General features: G+C 42.1%; 1 protein-coding gene across 1 annotated transcript; it reads right to left on the bottom strand.

Moving 5' to 3' along the window:
- Positions 1-9780: 9780 nt before the first annotated feature.
- On the bottom strand, positions 9781-14175 carry LOC147639425 (pentatricopeptide repeat-containing protein At4g39530-like). The gene has a single exon (XM_086791210.1). It carries the CDS (start codon positions 13799-13801, stop codon positions 11528-11530), a length of 2274 nt encoding a protein of 757 aa, XP_086647336.1. The 5' UTR covers positions 13802-14175; the 3' UTR covers positions 9781-11527.
- Positions 14176-21676: the final 7501 nt, after the last annotated feature.

Genomic DNA, 21676 nt, shown 5'->3' with positions numbered 1-21676 from the left:
CTCAACCTTTTTAAGCATATTCCATCAAATTTCTTGCACAACAATAGTGCCTTCCATTGAAGCACTCTTCAAGGGCTCCAAGTTGAGGTCTTCCATGACCATTGACGTAGCCTCCAAATCAGCATGCTTTTCCTTCAATGCATGCATCCATTCAAGGGTGCTTTTCCATTTTGGTTTCTCTCAAGAAACCAAGGTGCAAACCAATGTGAAAACTCCAAAAGCTTCCACCAAACATTGCCCATCTTCTATGAGCAAAACGATGAGCATCACTCTTTCCAATGTGCTCAACCATGGACTTCTTCTAAGCCCATAACCGCTTGTCCCTTCTTAGACAAGCATTGCACCTCTTACACTCTTTGCACAAATGCAAAGAACCATGGGATCCACAAATCCCACACATAGCAACCCTTCTCAAATATGAACATTCTTCCATGCTCAAATACAAAACTTTGAGGCAAAACTTCACAAAACCAACCTTCTTGAGGCATAATCAGCAGCATATCTTCTCTTGGCAGCTTCTCCTTGACGATGATGAAGACTCCATAGCCTTCATAATGCTGAAATCTCCATTTTCAGCTTCCTTGATGATGAGCAAGCTCTCCATGTTGCAAAACTCCATTTGCAACTCTCTTGGGCAGCTTCTATGCAACCTCCTTGTTGCAAATCTCCTCTCAAATCCTCACAAATGCAAATCTCCTCTCAAATCCTCATCACAAATGCAAATCCAAATGATAATATGAGTGTGCATAATTTTTTTTTTCATAATAAACTGAAAATATAATGCTTAATCAAAGAAACTCACAACCAAGCTAATATACATAATAAACACCCATGACCAAGAGCCCATTTGGCTCTGATACCATGTTAAGATTCTAGAAATGGGATTGATCATGGTGAAGGAAATAGATTAAGCATAAAATTAAGGTGGATTAAACCACACTAAAAACTCCATTAGAGAGAGAGAGAGAGAGATTGCACACTCAACACTATTCCCTTGTATTGCATATCACAATGAACTATACAATGATATAGGCCCTCTAGCCTTATCCCACTTTACATGTCATCATCCATGTGGTAACTCCTTTTCCACTTCTTTTGGTCAACTCTCACACACCATGCAATATTACATGTGGCATTCCTATCTCACCACAATATCTTGCACCTCTAGGGTGCTTTCCCACATACACACATACACACAATATCTTGCACCTCTAGGGTGCTTTCCCACACACACAACACCACGATTACATCTCTCAACATTGGGCCCTCCTGGCCCCTTGGGGGTGGTTCCACACCTCCCCCATGCCCACACTAAGGGTGCAACTCTTCGCACTGGGGGTAGGCTGCCCCATCTCTACATGCAAACCTATATGCCCATAGAGGTCTGGCATCCAGTTGCAAACTAGATACACAGAACATCTGACATCATTCCAGAGGGAGACTCACAGCGCGGACTGGCACTGCTTCATGTGCAGGAGGACAGTGCACACCTGACCTTGGATTCATGTGCAGGACAATGCACACTTGACCTCGGACGACTGAGATGGATCCCTGGCTGACTCGTCCCGGACTGGGCTCACATGGGACCAGTTCACCATCCCAGGTCCTGCACCTTCTGTACAGAAATATCTACGTGGCATCCAAGTGCGGGATGCACGTGACATTGGCATAAGTGGACTGCAATGGATCGGGTGGTTGTTACCAAATCCTCTACAAAGGGTCGGCCACTCATGGGATGGACCTCCCAAAGTGCGCAGGTTGATCTTGAATGTTTGGTCTTTTTTCCACATATAGATATGATCCGTGTCCCACAATCATAGATCATTTTTGTTTCTCTCATAAAGGGATGTCCTAGGATGCAATCATATGAAACATGTTGTTGGCCAAAATTCATCACCACAAAGGTGTGGAGGAAGTTGCCCCCCCCCAAGGATCTTGATCTTCAAGTCCCTTAGGCCTATGGGCTTTGTGGTGGCTCCATCAATAAGTTTCACCAGTAAAGTTTTGTCATCCATGGTAGGTTCTCCCTATTTTTCTCAACATTGTTTGGTGACAATGCTTACCCCCCTTGTCCCTCAATCCAGGATGGCAATGACCTGAAGGCATTCAAAGGTTATGGGTAGTGCTGCGTTGAGTTCATCTCCTTTGAAGTATTATCCGAGTTTATTAACTCGAAAAGTGGGGGCGCTAGGGATTCCACAAGGTTCAATGAATTCATCATCCTATGTCTTGCTAGAGCTCTAGCTCTATGGGCTCTTGCATCCCTCCTCCTAGGCATCCTTCCATCCAATCTTTTAAATCTTTCCACATAATCTTGGCCTAACTTGGAGTAAGGTGCCAATGGGGATTTGGATTTGAGAAGAGAGGAAGGAGGAGAGACCTACAATGTCCCTAGAAACGGATGCAATCTCTTAGGTTGGATCATCTTTGTCTATTTTCAGGCTCTTGCAAGTGTAGGGTATTGGGATCTAGACTTCTATGTCTATCCTTGAGCGGTCGTCCCCTAGGTTTTTGAGATACTCTACCACCACCGGGTTTCCCTGGTGGGGGGTATCTACAGCAATTGTTGGTACCGCTTGAAGGGGTCTCTGAGGGGGTGCTTAGTCTTGTAAAACTATGTTATGTTCTTGAGCATCCTCAGTCAATCTTCTATCAAAAACCAAAGGGCATGGTTCTAGGTATGCGCTTGGAGGCTCATCCTCTAGTTGACATTCCCTAACCAACTCTTGAGCTCCCTTTAGCCTCTCCTTTTATTCAATGGGGTTAGGGTATTTGGCTAACTTCTTGGGCACCTGGTTAGAATCAATCGACTCTCTAGCTAGGGGGGCTGAAGGTAGCAGTTTCTCCTCTTCAGATGAAGAGGTTGATGCATTGGTGGTCATTCCATCTTTAGACCCACTTTTTATAACCACTCGGCTATCCCCTTTGCCTATCTTTGTGGCCTTCTTTCGTGAGCGCCTTATCCTGCGTGCTTGTTTCGTGACATTCCTATGGGATAGAAATTTTGCCTATCCCGGTGCCCTGATTTTGCGAGGTCGATGCCTCTGCTATAACAGCATGAGTTGCAACCCTTCTTCTACTTTACATTTTGGTAACTACATCAGGAGGGACCGCGTGGATGAAGCCATCTCTTACACTTAGAAAATTAATGTTGGTGCTAGGATTAGCTACATGGGCTTTTCCTGCTATGCCTACTCTTAACAGACAATCCTTGTACATATGGTCGATTTTGCACCCTATGCATAAAGGGTTTAAAGTGGAAGCACACAGGAGTACTTGCTTAATCGGACACTTAGCTACTCATCAGTGAGGTCCTGCACAATGATAGCATTGCATGGGTGGTCATTCAGCCATGTTGTTCAAGTTCCATCACCATGGATTCGGGGTGGCTAGGTATACGGGGTACATTTGGTCTCCCTCCATTACATAGTGACTTAGAATCTGGGAAGGTGGACTATTTGATTCAAGGGGCTTGAAGGTGGTCCCTTCAATAGCTTCCCCCTCATCACCTTCTTCAAATATTTTAGTTAGGGTTAACTAACAAATAGGGGTCTTTCGAGGTAATGGGGGCTATTTGGTGGAAGTAATGGGGGTGGTAAGGGCAATAAGAGAAGTAAAGAGTGGGACGATACCTCAAATGTGGGCACTCCATGCTAGTATGGTTAGCTCAACAAATCGGACACCACACTAGCTCCCTCTTGGGGTAAAGATGGGGTTGGCCAACTTGATCTCCAATGTTAGATCATTTGCTGCATCAACGTTGTAGCCGGTTGTTCAACTTGTTGTCCTGAGGTGGACTTTTTGCCTTTCCCATGATATCTTGCACTGGCAGTTTTGAAGGAAGCCTGGGACGTGCCCTCATGCAACTCTCAAGAACGTGTTCCCTTGAAATTAACCTCAAAGTCCATAGCACTCTTGTAGCATCGCTCAAAGGAAGTGTGGGCTAGAGTGTATAAGGAATATTATGCAAGGGTAAATCGCCAAGGCCTTTGAGGAATCTCCTGAGATCAGCCTTTCATTAGAGAACTTGTCTTTATCACTAGCAGGAATGAAGATACCTCACTAGGTTGATGTAGTCCCAAATGGTTTCCCCATCCTTCTATTTTACATTGTGCAATTGCTCAATTGGATTCCATCGTGTTCCTTGTTGGTAGGAGTATCCAACTTTGAAGGCCTCTTTCAAGGCTTAAAATGTGGCCTTATCCTCTACCTTTAGGGATCTAAACCATTGGCCAGCTTTGCAATCTAGGGTGAGGCCGAAGGCCCTCACCTTGACTTGGTCATCCACGTGGCTGAATGCCTCACAGATCTCATTAAACATTTCTAAGTGTGGTATGGGATCTCCAGTTCAATCGAACTTGGTGAGTGATCAACTTAGAGATGTTGGCTAGTTTGTTTTGCTCTTGTCTCGGTCCTTGTGCTGCCGCGGCTAAACTCGTGTTGGCAATGCAATTCCAGAAGCTACCCCCTCCCTATTTCCATGGCTATCCTCAACATTTCAGGAGTTAGTCCTGCCATGGTTGGAGCTGGTGTTAGTTGGAGTAAGATAGGCAGGGGAGCTGGTCCGGGTGGATAATATACCATCAGAGGTCCTTGTCTCTGGAAGGACCGGTTTGTGCTTTATAAGGTCCCATATGGTATCAACGGTATACCCCACGAGGTGGGTACTATTGGTACATTGGTGCAACAGCTTGATAGGATTGTGCAGAGGGTAGGCTCTCTCCCTTTGATAGGACATTTTAGGGCCCTGGAGAGTTGGTTCCTGACCTAGGTTGGGCACTGGCCTATGGTGGTATGGATCAGCCCTTCTAGTGTTGGCATGGCCCCCTAGATTGATGGACGGGTTACTTTCACTTTGCCCTATTTTTGGTCTACGTTCTAGAGGTGGTGTGGGCTCTCTTTTGGGCTGATGTTCCATGCCTCTATTCGTGGGATGCGGCTTGTCTGCTTGTGCATTTCCTAAGATAAAGTTCCAGAGTCTCGAACCAAGACTTCTTTGTGATGAGTGCGTGGGGGACTCTGGGTCTTGTTCCAAGGTAGGTGGTATGTGTTGAAATTTGAGCATAATGATGAGCTATGGTGGATCAAACACTAGAATCAACATAATTAACAAAGTGATTAGCAAATGATTAAGACGTAATTAGTGAATAATTAGCAAATAGATTAATGTAGGCATGGATACTCAAAAACCAGCAAATTCTCATTAGGGCTATGCCTCAATTTATAGAGTTTACATCAAGCATCAAATCCCATTGATTTCTCCATGATTCACTCCCAGAATATCTCCACCTTTTGCCTGATTCTCTCCACCTTTTCTCTTTTCCCTGAATATCTCCCAGAATATCTCCACACTCCTAAATTCCCTCATGCTACCCATTATTCTCTCCCAGTAGATTCTTCTAACCTTTTCACAGGTTCTTTCACAATTACATCTCCTCTTTTACAGCCTCTATCCAAGAGCTTGTTCCCACACACACCCTTTTCACTTGTATATTTCAACACCTCCCCTCAAGTGAATAATCCTAACACACCTGGACCCTGTATCAAGTTTCCCTCTTACTTGATAGCCCGCGACCAGTGCCTCAAGTCCCTAAACTCCATAGTCCTTGACACTCTCTCTCTCTATGTGTCCAAGGCTACTATAAGTGCCCGCGACCTTGACTAAAGTGTTCACACATACATCTACCACTTGGCCTACATCATCGGTGGCTCAGAGGTGGTTTTACTTTATTGGGGCAGGTTACATTGGGTTGTGGGTTCTCTCTCTCTCTCTCTCAGAAAAGATGATCCGACTCCACTTCTCTTGGAGCCTCCATGAAGTTTGCCGATGTCGTTCCTTCTTCACTGGGTTTGCTGTAGCAGTCTCTCGCCATGTGTCCTGGCTTTCCACATTTGTGGCAAGTGAAGGTCCTCCCTCCTACTCTGCCTCTTCCTCGTCCTCGTCCTCGAGAGAATCCTCCTCGGGTGAAGAATGCTTTTTCCTCTCCTGCTGTTGAGTCGAGCTCTTTCTTCTCTTTGCCTCTGCTCTCTTGCTCTAGTAGAGCTGCTTCTATCTCGTGTATCTTCAGTTCAGGCACATTCTTTAGTGTTGCTACAATGTTTTCATAATCTCCTTTATCCACACTCTTCAAAAGTACAGCTAATGCTTCATCATCTTCTACCTTTTTGCCAATAGCTGCCAGCTGTTGCTTAATGCTTTTATATTTGTTCAAGTGTGTGATTAAGGGTTCACTTTCCTTCATGTCCAATTTGTAAAATTGCATTAATAGATTTATCTTGGAATTTTTTGCTTGTGTACCAAATAATTTATTGAGTTCATCCCATGCATCTTTTGCCCACTGTATCCCTGTGATATGATGGATGATCTCATCATTTAAACTGAGTGCAATAAGCCCCAATGCTTTTTCATTCCTACTCTTCCACTCATTTTCCCCTCTCTCTGGGCATTCATCTCTCCCTTCAACTAATCCCCACAGATTTTTCCTCATCAGCAAATACATGGTTTTTGTTTGCCATGTATAAAACTGTTCTCCATTAAATTTGGCTATTTCCTGTGCTGAATTCATGGTGATGTGAAGGGGGTCTTACCTCTTGATCCAAATTCAAGATTCAAGGGCAGTGTCTACCCTTTTACAACTCAATCTGGTGTTTAATAGATGATTACAACAATTTTATCAGCATAAAATCACCAGAAATTATATTAAATTGAGAGTAACCAATTTGTACGGGATGGTTGGAGTATCAAACCAACTCCGATTTGCAATCTGAAGCTTTAGGGATCTGTATCAGATACCTAATGGTTAATTTGAACCCTCAATTGCACCAAAGTACAGTGATTAGCACTGATTAATCACTGATTAGCAAATTAATGCTCTGGTTTGTGTGCAAAAAACAGAGTATGCGGGGAGCCCAGATCTGATGCCTTCCACTTCAAATGAGCTCAAATGCTTTCAAAGGCATCAATAGCAATGAGTCTAGTAGAGGATTAAGCCAAGAAACACAAGATTTGACCAAATAATGAAAGCTTAATCTCTGTTTTACCAAAGTCACCTGCAGATTTGATGAAGAGCTTTGATCTCTCTGTAGACTTGATGAAATTGATTTCTGTCTTCACCAGCTTGTAGAGCATGCTTGATTACCCCTTGGGCTAGGAGGAATTGAAGTAATTTGATTGGAGCCAAGAGAAATCTGCAGTTTGCTTCAGAAAAAACGCGCCGGTTCAAACAACGATTTTCGCTTCATTTCTGCGCGGTTTGCTGCGTGGAGTAGATAGGATTGAAGCTAGGGATGTTAGCTATTATGTGCTAGAAGGTCTAGCCCTAATTTTGAGTGTGCTAGATGCTAGAGACCCTCCACTGGCTGGGGGTGAAGGGGAAGATGAAAAACTCACTAAAACCTGATTTTTTTTTGCTAATTACTTACTAATCTTGATTAATCCACTAATGGGTTCATAAATTTGGTTGATTCTAGGCATGGCTCTGATACCATGTTGAAATTTGAGCATAATGATGAGCTATGGTGGATCAAACACTAGAATCAACATAATTAACAAAGTGATTAGCAAATGATTAAGACGTAATTAGTGAATAATTAGCAAATAGATTAATGTAGGCATGGATACTCAAAAACCAGCAAATTCTCATTAGGGCTATGCCTCAATTTATAGAGTTTACATCAAGCATCAAATCCCATTGATTTCTCCATGATTCACTCCCAGAATATCTCCACCTTTTGCCTGATTCTCTCCACCTCTTCTCTTTTCCGTGAATATCTCCCAGAATATCTCCACACTCCTAAATTCCCTCATGCTACCCATTATTCTCTCCCAGTAGATTCTTCTAACCTTTTCACAGGTTCTTTCACAATTACATCTCCTCTTTTACAGCCTCTATCCAAGAGCTTGTTCCCACACACACCCTTTTCACTTGTATATTTCAACAGTATGCCCCTGCACAAGGCCACGAGTTCTCCTGTCTCTAATTCAAGGGTAGTGCACCCCATGCTAGGATGCTCCTCACTCTTACTGGTGCAGTCAAGGACCAACACCATTTGGCTCCATGCTATGTTGAAAGAAGGGTCTGATCTTACAAGCAAGGGAGCATGGGGAAGATCTATGTCATGGAACAGAGGGTTGTTTTGCACCAATTTCCTCGAGCGTAAGTGCATGAAGATGGGAAGTGCTAGTGTTGCATCTCCCTCTGGACAGTTTCGTTTTTTTTTTTTGCATTTTGCACCAATATTCCCGAGCGTAAGTGCATGAAGGTGGGAATTGGTAGTGTTGGGTATCTCTCTAGACAGTTTCTATTTTTTTTGTAATGGTATGACCGTATGCTAGTTGAGAAACAGGCATTCCTTTCTATTCAGTATGGGTGTGGTTGATCAAGGCACGGACATACGCTTGTGAAAGACACAGATGTGCGCTTGGTAGAGGGTACATGCTTGTGCTTGATAAGGACACGAGCATATGCTTCAAGAAGGAAGACACGGGCGTGCGCTTGAGAACGACACGGCCGTGTGGCTGGGCAAAAGAAACAAGCCTGCATTTGGGAAGGACAAATCATGGGCTGGGAAGAAGGTATGGGCATACTCTTCTAAAGGAACGGAGGTAATCTTTTAAAGGAACGGGTGTACTCTAGGAATGGTACGGCCATACGCTTGTTAGGTCAATCAGATCTCTTAATTGTGTAAAGACAACGTATTCTCTGATAGCCACCCAATAATATTCTTATGACAATACATCAGTACCCTTTTGTACCCCTTTTTAATGCCCTTTATACCTTGTAAATGCAATTTATTCCCCTGAATTTTCCTCATAGTAATGGAATAGCTTTGGGAAGATTTGCCTAAAAGGAAGGTACAAGCATGGCAAAGAAAGACACGGGCGTGGTTGTGAGAAGCATACGATCGTACTCTTCTCAAAAGACAGACATAGTTGAAAATGCACCTATCCTCCTCCTCAGATTTTTGAGGTTTTGGATCCTCCCTTGATGCTTTTTTATGTTTTTCTTTTTGATCTAGTCTCCAACTACCCAATGATACCTAGAATGCTTAATAAAATCTAATTACCTAAGACTAAGTAAGGGATTAAGCTATTTGTGCAAAGTTTGACAAATGTTGAAGAAAACAAAAATTTATGAACTTTAAGAGAAAAGTTTAGGCACTTACTTGTCTCTCCCGCTTTCGATGAAGACTCCCAATATCCTTATGCTCCATTGAACTCCATGGTTAAAGTAGACAAGATCAACAAACGAACAAACATATCAAACATACAACCACTAGTAGATTCTCATTCCAACCAGGCTATGCAATGGCTCTAGCAAACAAGTGATAGAGTGTGGAGGACCCTAAGCTAAATGCCCATCCCCAGCAGTGGTGCCAAAGATGTTAACCACATAAACATGCTGTTAAAATTATAGCAATGTGATGAGCTATGATGGATCAAATGCTAGAATCAACATCATTAACAAAGAGATTAGATGATAATTAAGACGTGATTAGTGAATAATTAACTGATATCTTAATGTAGAATCAACATCATTAACAAAGAGATTAGATGATAATTAAGACGTAATTAGTGAGCAATTAACTGATATCTTAATGTAGGCATGAATAATCAAAAACCAACGAATTCTCATATTAGGTCAATGCCTCAATTTATAGAGTTTACATCCAAGCATCCAATCCCACTGATTTCTCCTTGATTCACTCCACCTCTTTTGCTTGATTCTCTCCACCTTTCCCAAAATATCTCCACACCTCCTAAATCTCCTCATGCTACCCTTTATTCTCTCCCAATAGATTCTTCTCACCTTTTCACAAGTTCTCTCATATTTACAAATTCTCTTTTACAGCCTCTAGCCAAGGGCTTGCTCCTGCACACACCCTATTCACTTGTATATTTCAACACCTCCCCTCAAGTGAATACTCCTAGCACACTTGGACCGTATACCAAGTTTCCCTCTTACTTGATAGTCCGCGACCAGTGCCTCAAGTCCCTAAACTCATAGTCCTTGACACTCTCTCTCTATATGTGTCCAAGGCTACTACAAGTGCATGTGACCTTAACTAAAGTGCTCATACATGCATCTACCACATGGCCTACATCATCGGTGGCTGTGGTTTTACTCTGTTGGGGCAGGTTACATTGGGTTGTGGGGTCTCTCTCTCTCTCTCTCTCTCTCTCTCTCTCAGATTTTCACATGGCTTCTCACTCTTTGGATCCTCACATCTTCTCTTATCTTCAGTCTTCTTGTCGTGGCAGCTTCTCTTCACACGTGCAGATGCAGAGGAGGTACCATCGATGGTTCCATCTCCTGAGGGCTTCTCTCTTTAGATTGATCCTATTGTTTCGTCTTTGATATCTTCTTGATCTTCTCGCAACTTCTTCCTAAGACCTTCTCGGTATTCAGATGTACCATATCTTCGCAAGCTTTGTGCCTTTTATGAGGAGGTTGCTAGAATCGGTCCGCCCATCTGGCGCTGAAGAGGTGTTGGCATTATCATCTCGAGATTGGGCATATATGTGCATATTTCATGCTGTATCTGGCCAAATTTATGAGGCCATGCATTCATCTTATTTTAGATTTTTTTTTTTTGCTATTTTTGTCTATATAGGTGGCTTGGGTTTGCATCATTAGCACATCATTTTTTCAGCTACTACTATTGGTTGTATGCACCAGCCCTCGTGCTCTACTTCAACAGATAACAAGTTTTCTACTTTTTCTACTTCAATTCTTTTGCACATGTGCTTCTTTGCAAGATCTATTTGCTGTTTTTTCTGTTTTACAGCCATTCTTTCAGTTTGTACAGCCCCCATTACAAGGAGTAGACATGGTTGAGTGGCCCGAGCGCATCCCCGTATTCCCACAGGAAGATGGCCTAGGAGGCCAAACAGTTTCAAGACTACTTGGATTAGATTTGGCATACTGCCAAATAGGCTACATGCTCCACACATAGAGTAGGCAGACTTTACTCTTGGATATTATGTCTTAAGATTGCAGGGCCAGAATGAGGCCCAAGATGAGCTTGGATGGCAGTGGGAGACAGGGAAACTGCTATGCCTTCTCTAGTTCAGCTTTATGGGCTGAGTCTACACCACGGACGGTAACACCGACTATGACCACAGACCTATGCGGTAATGTCATGGCTGCACTGCGCATATAGGCCTATATAGATACACAGCCAACCCCATCTCTGCACAATTCATTAGTCGTCACTGTGATGTAAGTTGTAGCTATTGTAATCAAATGGACACCATTACAAACCCAGAGACTCGAGAGTTCTGCCTAAACATATGGATGTCCCCTTGGGTGTAAATGTTAGGGCACAAGCAGAAGCCAATTTTCCACTGAACCTACAAACCGCACCATCCTTGGCATCATCAAAATTTTCTAGTGAGACCCAATGCAAACCTGGGGCATACCCTTAGACATTTTGTACGAAAGGTCTTCTAGTTTTGCATTGAATATTTTTGCTTTAAAAATGCTTTGTATTCCCAACCAAAAGGGAAACCACAATTCCCAGGCCATTAGTGCACCAACCATGTCCTTGCATTTTCCATGATTGTTTTTCCACTCATTGCCTCCACCTTGTTTGCATCGTCCTGCATGTTAGCATCTGTATAGATGTTAGACATACAGAAATATGCTGCAGCATCCATTTCATCCAGTTGAACTGCATGTTCAAAGGCCTCTCTTCCGAGCTCCACATTGCCCCACTTTCGACAAGCACCCAGCATAGTATGCCATACCACAATACCTGGTTGGCATGGCATCTTCTTGATCATCACTACCGCCTTGTCTACATGACCTGCTCGACCAAGGAGATTGACCATGCAACTGTGATGCTCAAGATTTGGGACGATGCCATATTCTTTTCTCATGGCCACAAAGTACATCTGGCCCTTATCCAGTAGACCTGCGTGACAGCATGCATTAAGAACACTTACAAAAGTGAAAAAATCTGGCTTTCTACCTTCTCCTACCATCCTGTTAAAGATATCAAAAACAGTTTCACTTTCTCCAAGCTGCGCATATCCTGTGAGTAGTGCATTCCATGAGACTTCGTCTTGAACTAGAAGCTTGTCAAACACTTCTTGTGCCTCTGCAAGCCAGCCACATTTGGCATACATATCCACCAAGGTGTTGCCGATAAAGAGATCCCTTTCCATCCCTTTCTTGGCTATCTGAACATGTATTTCTTGGCCCTTGTATGTGGCTCCAATGCTACCACAAGCTTTCAAGCTGCAAACAATCGTGGCGGCATCTGGAGCCACACCATTGTGTTGCATCTGTTTAAAACAATCTAGTGCTTCCTCACCATGCCCGTGTTCCACATATCCTGCAATCAGTGCATTCCACGAGACTTCGTTTTTGACAAGGAGCTTATCAAACACTTCTTGTGCTTCTGCAAGCGAGTCACATTTAGCATACATATCAACCAAAGTGTTGCAAACAATAATGTCTCTTTCCAACCCTTTTCTAGTAATCTGAGCATGTATTTCTTGGCCCTTTCCTGTGGCTCCTATGCTACCACAAACTTTCAAGCTGCAAACAAACATGATAATGTGCGGACAGAGGCCCTCGTGCTGCATCTGTTCAAAACAATCCAGTGCCTCCTTGCCCCGCCCATGTTCTGCATATCCTGAAAGTAGTGCATTCCATGAAACTTCATCTCGAACTAGAAGCTTGTCAAACACTACTTGGGCTTCTGCAAGCAAGCCACATTTAGCATACATATCAACCAAGGTGTTGCCAACAAAAAGGTCTCTTTCCAACCCTTTTCGAGCAATCTCCGCATGTATGTCTTCACCCTTGTCTATGTCTCTTATGCTACCACAAGCTTTCAAGCTGGAAACAAAAGTAACATCATCAGGAGAGATGCCTTCATGTTGCATTTGTTCAAAACTGTGGAGTGCCTCCTCCCCACACCCGTGATCGGCATATCCTGCAATCAGTGCATTCCACGAGACTACATTTCGAACTGGAAGCTTGTCAAACACTTCCTGCCCTTTGGCAAGCAAGCCACATTTAGCATACATATCAACCAAGGTGCTGCCAACAACAACATCTCTTTCCAATCCTTTTCTTGTAACCTCAAGGTGTATTTCTTGGCCCTTGTCAGTGGCTCCTATGCTGCCACAAGCTTTCAAGCTGCAAACAAATGTCACAGCATCTGGAGAGAAGCCCTCCTGCTTCATCTGTTTGAAACAGGTGAGTGCCTCCTCACCGTGCCCGTGTTCTGTATATGCTGCTATTAGTGTGGTCCACAAGACTACATCATGAACTGTAAGCTTGTCAAACACTGCCTGTGCTTTTGCAAGGGACCCAGATTTGGCATACATATCTACCAAAGTGCTGCCAATGAAAAGGTCTCTTTCCAGCAAACCCTTTCTGAAAATTTCAGCATGTAATTGGTGGCCTCTCTCCAGATCTTTCAGCTTCGTGCAAGCCTTCAATAAGGCCAGAAAAGTATGGCGATTAGGGTGTAGAGAACCATCCTCTTGCATTCTCTGGGAGAGGATGAAAGCGTGCTGTGGCTCCCCGTTTGTGATATAACCTGTAATAAGAGAGTTCCACGAAAACTCATTCCGATACGGTAGCCTGTCAAAAACCAGCTGGGCATGGCCCATGCTTCCAATTTCCACCAGCATCAAGACGAGTTCGTGGCCGAGTGATGCATTCGCTTCCAGCCCATGTTTGCGCATATGAGCATGCAAGAGAAGCACATGCACTGGGTTTCTCTCCTTTCTGAACTTGTGCAAGATGCAAGAAAAGTCCTCAACCGAAGGCAGGGGCGGCATGTCTTCATCCAAAGGAGCGAGTGGTGGTGCCTCCTCTACATCTCCCAGCCGCTCGCTTTTCTTCTTCCGCTTTCTGGAGTGTTAGCCATCCATAGCGACTCCCTTCTCTGTAGGAAATCTGGGGCCCTTTGATGGGGTCTGTGTAACAAGCAAAGGGCACCGGAGACCCACCGGCTGCAGCCCCAATCTGATCTACAAAAATCAGATCAGTTTCCTTTCTCTGCAAAAATGGAATGCGACGGTAGCCGTCTGAAGACATCCTTTCGTGCGCGCCTCCTATTTACTTGCCTTGCCCTCAGACGTGGGGCTACTGCGCTCGACAACGAATATAACACTTTACAACTGGAAAACGTGACTGGGGGACTCCTGACTGGCAGTGAACAGGGGCTCAGACTAGTAAACCTTCTGAGAGACGTGTTGGATTTGTGACGTCTCCTTGCACCTCCTCCCCATATAGATACATATCCTTCCCCCCGAGGCACCAAATCCCCTCGGATAGTTTTCCCGCGTCACAGGATTTTCTCTTTTCGTCGCCACAAGCACTATTGATGTCAAGTACTTTTGATACTACATTGTTGCCATGTGGCACGTGGCTAAAGAGGAGCTCTCAAACCTACTAAGTGGTAGATATGGGATTAGTTTCCCGCATTGTTGCTCGAGCGGCTGCTGCCTATAGTGCTTCCACGTGGTAGCTCTCCCCCTCTCTTACCATAGGCGACCCCAGGCTGTGCTCTCCTCCTACCATGTGGCAGAAAAGGATCATGTGCTAGGAGAGAACACGCAAGTCATGGATGCATGCATAGAAACAAAATTCAACAATTGCCTCAAAATAATTATTCAAATTCACTACGTACCAACTTGTGAGCTTATATTCGAGTGTGAGGGACTACGTGTGAATACACTCATAGTGTGAGATGTGCATATGTTTTGTTGGGATGAACACTACTACAATATGTATGTGTACCTACGCACATCTCTCTCTCTCTCTCTCTCTCTCTCTCTCTCTCTTCATGTGTGTAGGTTCACACCTCTCTATCACACTCTCTCTCACACGCACATACACACATGCGCTCCTCTCCCTCCCTCCCTCTCTCTCTCTCTCTCTCTCTTACACACACACACACACACACATGCACCCTCACACACACACACACTCTCTCGCACTATTGCACGTATAGACCCTTACACTCAGACAATGTACGTGTGCGTGTGTGTGTGTGTGTTTTTTATGTGTGTGCATACACATGTGTGTATACGTGTGCATGTATGTGTCTACTTTATGTGCACCAACTTTGTGTGTGTGCCTTTATGTGTTGATAGTGTGTACGCATGTATCTATGTGAGTGTCGTGTAGTAAAGCCTTAATGAAGGCGGCCCATGCTACCCTCACGCTTTGATTGTGTGTGTCGACTATGTGTGTGTACATCTATGTGCCTGTGTGTGGATGCATGTGTGTATATACGTGCGTGTGTGTGTGTGTATGTGTACATGTGTATGCATGCATGCACGTGCACTTGTGTGTGCATGTATACATGCACGTGTGTATGTGTAGACACTCGAGCATGCACACATACACGTGTGTATGTGTAGACACTCGAGCATGCACACATACACGTGTGCGTGTATATGTGCATGTCTATGTATTTGTATACGCTTGAGTGTGCATGCACGTGTATGTATGTGTGTGGTGTGTGTGTGTGTGTGTAAGTGTGTGCGTGCAAGTAGATGTCACGACCTTTATGACACTTGGAGAAGAAACTCTAATTCTTAAACACCAAAATTAAAGCATAACATATACTTGCACGAATTAAAATTATAAATGTTAATAAATAATATTAAATAAACAGAGAGATGGAGAATAGATTGGGTTGGGTATATACGGATAGTCACACAGTCCTTGGAGCTATAAGGGAAATACCATCTATCTAGGCAAGTTCCCGTAAAGATTCACGAATTAGTTGCCAAAAGGCGTCCACTATCCAAAACTATGATGGCAAAAAGGATGCACGAGTTCTTATCGCATGGCTTAGCTAATTAGATGACTATTTTTCATGCAAAAAGTTCTCGAAAAAGGAAAAAATTCAATGTTCTTGTAATCACTTGATCGAAAGTGCTGGCTTATGGTGGAATGTCATCAAGCAGGGTAAACATCGACCTTCAACATGGAAAGAGTTCTAGAAACTTCTAAAGAAGCATTTTCTACTATCTCAGTACAAGGCTAAAGCGCATCAATGATGGGACACTCTACGCTAGATCGAGAAAGAGAATGAATGTCCAAGCCTACATTGATAAGTTTTGGGACATTCTTTTACAGGTTCAAGTAATTGAAAAAGTCAAGGAAAAAGAGCAACGAAGGAAATTCATTTCTCAACTTATGTCTACCATTAATATGTTTCATCCGCATGATCTTAATTCAACTATGGATCTCGCTTTAAATTTTAAACATAAAACATCTACTTCTAGAGATTTCATAATGCACGATAAGTCTTTTACAAAGTCTACTAAACCTTCTTTCCCTGTTAGTACTTTTGATAAATCCAGGATACACAAGGGTAAAGATGTGATTAAAGGAGAAAGGACAACAACAACAAACCCTCAAATGGTCAACCAAAGAATCGAGTCTTCAAGTGTTACAAATGTCACAAGGAAGGACAACTCACACAAGACTGTCCCTGAGAAGAAGAATTTCGCATCGGTGGCTCGACTTAACGTTATTGAAGAAGATGATGATGATTCTTTCAAGCAAGAGGGCAACTCTGATCCCAATTATTTGGATGAAGGTAAGTTTTCATTCATGCTTTATTGAAATTCAAGGCAAAATAAAAGGAAAATCAATTTCTATATTGCATGATGATGCGCATGATTTCATTTATGAAAAAGCATTGAAAGCACTTAACCTAGATGCATTATACTCTAGTTACAAAGTAAAAACTACGTTTCAGTTGTACTAAGTACAACTGCACAAAAGAGGTTAAGGATTTAGAATTAGAAATGGGTTTACTAAAAGAAAAGAGAACATTCCAAGTCGCTCTTTTGCAAGGTGTGGATATTATCTTAGGTATGCCATGGAGACATGAGCATAATCTCTAGATTGACTATGAAACTCATACCATGTGGTTAATAAAAGATAACAAAGAAATTTGTCTCCAATGTCATACCAAGGGTGTCTTAGGACCATTTTTGACTCATACCCAAGCAAAAAGAGTTGTACAGAAAAAGGAGAAGACATTTTTTATTTTTTTCAACTAGCTTACTGCTCAAATGTGTCTCATGACTCTTTCATCTCTAAGTTTTCTAACTGCTTCATGGATGGTTTACCTCCTGGCTTATCCAAGCCTCGTCCAGAAGACCATATGATTGAAATAATTCATGGTAGCTCACCCGCCATGTAAAAATCCTTATCGAGTTAACATTCTTGAGCAAAACGAGATCCAAAGGCAAGTTGAAGAACTTTTAGAGAAAGAATTGATTAGACCCACCAGTTCTCCATTTGGTGCTCCAGTTCTTCTCGTTAAAAAGAAGAATGGACCATATCGATTGTGTATAGATTATCATTCCCTATACAAGATTATTGTCAAGAATCGATATTCAATACCTCGAGTGGATGACTTACTAGATAAGCTTAAGGAAGCCCAAGTCTTTAGCAAGATTGACCTAAAGTTTGGTTATCATCAAATTCAAATGGATGAAGGAGATATCTTCAAGACTGCATTTAGAACCCAAATTGGTCATTATGAATTTTTAGTTATGCCATTCGGTTTGACTAATGCTCTGGCTACTTTCAATAGAATGATGAATAGAATATTCTTGAAATATCAAAATTTTATTGTAGTGTTTTTTGATGATATCTTAGTTTTCAGTAAGAATCGTCAAGAACACGAACAACACGTAGAAAAAGTATTCTCACTTCTTAGTTTTGTTGTAGTGTTTTTCAATGATATCTTAGTTTTCAGTAAGAATCGTCAAGAACATGAATAACATTTAGAAAAGTGTTCTCACTTCTTCAAGAGAATCAGCTTTATGTCAATTCTGAAAAGAGAAAATTCTTTCAAGATGAACTTGAATATCTAGGACACATTGTTTCTACTGATGGTATTTGAGTAGACCCCAAAAAGATCGAAAGCATTGCTAATTGGCCTAGACCATGTGATATTCACAAACTCTGATCTTTCCTTGGATTATTTAGTTACTATAGGAAGTTTGTTAAAAATTTTGCATACATTGCACATCCTTTGACCGAACTTCTTAAGAAAGCTACATATTTTGATTGGACAAGTAGATAGGATCATTCCTTCTTTGAACTTAAGAAATCATTGACCCATGCACCAATTCTTACACTACCACATTTTCAATGACCATTCTTTGTTGTAGATAGGATCATTCCTTCTTTGAACTTAAGAAATCATTGACCCATGCACCAATTCTTACACTACCACATTTTTAATGACCATTCTTTGTTGTAGTTATACTGATGCAAGTGGACAAGGCTTTGGTGTTATTCTTATACAAGATGGACATCCCATTGCTTATGAAAGTTATAAGCTCAAACTAGCAGAAAGTAATTATAGTACATATGACAAAGAATTATTCTTATACAAGATGGACATCCCATTGCTTATGAAAGTTATAAGCTCAAACTAGCAGAAAGTAATTATAGTACATATGACAAAGAATTAGTTGATGTTGTGTATGCTTTAAGACTTTGAAAATATTATTTAATGGGATTTGAATTCTTAATCAAGATAGACCAGTAAAGCATTTATCATTTGTTGACCCAGCCATTGATCTCTAATCAACATATCAAATGGGATTCATTTATCCAAAGTTTTCAACCCATGATTCAATATCAACTAGGCAAATAAAATGTTGTGGTAGATGCTTTAAGTAGATGTCCTAGTGTTCACAACATTTCTATTATTCAAAGTAAACCATTGAGTCCTATGAGAGAATCCTATGATAAGGACCCAAATTTTATTGACATTTGGATTAAACTGAGAGAGACAATAATTAGAACCCTATAAGTTATTATTCATGCCATGATGGTTATCTTTTCTTCCAAAAGAGATTGTGTATTACATAACCTTTTAAACAATTCATATTGGAGGAAATATATTAACCACTATATATGGGTCATTGAGGTGTTTCAACTACTCTATAATTAGTCTCTAGAGAATGCTTTTGGCCTTATCTTAAACAAGATGTAGCAAAATTTGTAAGCTGAATGTTCTGTTTGTCAAAAAATTAAAAGCTACAAAGGTAATATCCAAGGACTTCTTACTCCTCTACCAATCTCTAATCATACTTGGGAACAAATATCTATGGACTTCATTATAGGTTTGCCTACTACATCAATATGATTTGGACTATAGTTAACTGTTTAAGCAAGCAAGCATATTTCTTACCTTGTAAGAAAACTTTGACTTCTCAGGAAGTCATGATTATGTTTATCAAACAAATCTTTGTACATCATGGATTGCCAAAAAACATTGTTTCTAACAGAGACTTGAGATTTTGCAATAACTTTTGGATCACTCTTCTCCAACTTAGGCACTAAGGTAGATTTTTCCATAGCTTTCCGTCTGGAAATGAATGGACAAATTGAGGTTACTAATAGTACTATCTTGGATCTACTTAGAGCCTATATTTCCCAATAACCTAATTCATGGGATAAGTACATTCATCTTCTTCACTTTGCTTACAATAGTACTCCTCATTCAATTACTGGTCAAGCACCTTTCGAAATTATGTATGGAAAACCTTTGCCTGTTCTGGCAACTAGACTTTCCCATAAAATCGAAGTTACTAATCAATTCACTATTGATTTTAGTAGCATTTTGAATGATGTAAAACATTTTATTGCTCATGCCCAAGAACAATATGTTAAGAAAGCAAACCGTAAACATAAAGCAATATCTTTTAAAATTGGAGATTATGTACTTTTGAGAATTGAAAAGCGTCAACTTAAGAGTGTTGAAAAAATTCCAGCTTTTAAGCTTGCCCCAAGATTTTATGGACCTTTTAAGGTGATTCACAAAATTAATTACATATAAACTTGAATTACCTTCTCATTGGTAGATTCATAGCTCATTTCATGTCAATTTGTTAAAACCTTTCAAGGGATCACTTCCCACTCATCCTGTGTATAAGGAACCACATCTTAAAAATGAGGGTGAGGAAGAAGTTTTACTTCCAGATGCTATCATTCATCATCAGATTACATCAACTTGTACTGGAGTCCATGTGGATTACAGGAAGCTGAATGCCACTACAATCTCAGACCCCTTCTCTTTGCCATTCACAGACTCCTTTGCTAGATGCAATAGCTGACCATGAGATGTATTCATTCTTGGATGGATTCAATGGGTTAAAATCAAGTCCAAATGGCACCGGAAGATCAGGAAAAGATAACCTTCATCACACCGAATGGGGAGCCTTTGCATCCAATGTCATGACCTTCAGGCTCAAGAATTCTCCTGCCACATTCCAATGGATGGTTCAAGAAATTTTTGTCAAAACATTTTACCAGCTTCATGCGGGTGTTTATCAATGACTTCAGTGTCTTCAGGAAATCATGCCAACATCTGACGCACCTGTAACTATGCTTGGCCAAATGCCAAATTTTGGACTAGCTTCATGCAGGTGTTCATCTCAATGACTTCAGTGTCTTTGGGAAATCATGCCAACAGCTGACGCACCTGCAGCTATGCTTGGCCAAATGCTGAGGTTCAAGACTGAGCATGAATCCCACTAAATGTGCCTTTGTTATCCAAAGCGGTATGCTCCTTGGCCACATAGTATCCCAAGAAGGAATTGCACTAGATCCGACCAAGGTGGAGGTGATTAGGAAAACTCCTATCCCACGACCAGTGTAAAGGAATTGAGAAGGTTCTTGGGGCAAGTGAGATGGCATAGCTGAATGTTTGCCATCTAGCACACGTAGCAGTTTCCTTGAACCACCAAATGGCACAAATAAAAAAGCCATTGAACCAGTACTTGAGGCAAGCCATCCTCGAATGGCTAGAGGAATGTGACATTGCATTCAGGCAACTCAAGTTGATGTTGTCCAAAGAAATTGTAGTCCAAACGCCTAATTCAAAATTGCTATTCCTGGTTGATTTGACAAACATTGCCCTAGCCAAACATGACTATATGGTGAGGCACTTCGGCGACCGTGTCAGTGGCAAGCACAAGCTATGAAACCACAAGAATGCCACCACCATCCTATGTTACCGGATGTCCTCGAAACTCTCTGGCTTAAGAACAAGATGCAGCACATCTCGGGAGTAGCAGCGCTCTGCAAGGCTGAGAAAGGGGAAGATATTGTTTGGGCCACCCTTTGCTTCTCCAAGCTGTAGAAAGAAGCCACCCGCTTCTAGAAGAGCAACACACACACAAAGATGGGCCAACTGCTCATCACCATGCTGTTCCCATTCGACGGCAGGCCATTGCTAAACCCACCCCTGACCGCCAAAGTACCGTGCCCGCCCTCACCTCTGGAAGTGCAAAACACTCCACAAACCTAGCTGAAGGTCCCAAACTATGCCACTCCCCATCGAGGTGGTCATATTGGAGCACACTATCAGCCTCCTCCACCAAATTGGGATGATGCACCCAATCCTCGACCATGGCATCCCAATTTAAATGCAAGCTGGTGCTGGCCTCCTAGCTCTCAAAGAAAAGAAGTAGCGTGTCCTGAGATGAAGCTGTCGTCTACAAAACCAATCGAGAGACCCCAAATAGCCCCACCCAACAGCTGCCCATCGACATCTCCACAACCAAACAATACACCGAGTACCTAGCCCAGTGAGTCCGAAAGACCCCAAATAGCCCCAGCCGTCTCCCAGGCCAGTATCGGTGATGGTCTTTGACCCAGCA

Source organism: Cibotium barometz, chromosome 4, assembly GCF_041138505.1.
Source record: "Cibotium barometz isolate CiBa-2024 chromosome 4, ASM4113850v1, whole genome shotgun sequence".
Classification (NCBI taxonomy): domain Eukaryota; kingdom Viridiplantae; phylum Streptophyta; class Polypodiopsida; order Cyatheales; family Cibotiaceae; genus Cibotium; species Cibotium barometz.
The sequence above is the reverse complement of the archived record's forward strand: the minus strand, read 5'-3'. Positions and strand labels throughout refer to the sequence as shown.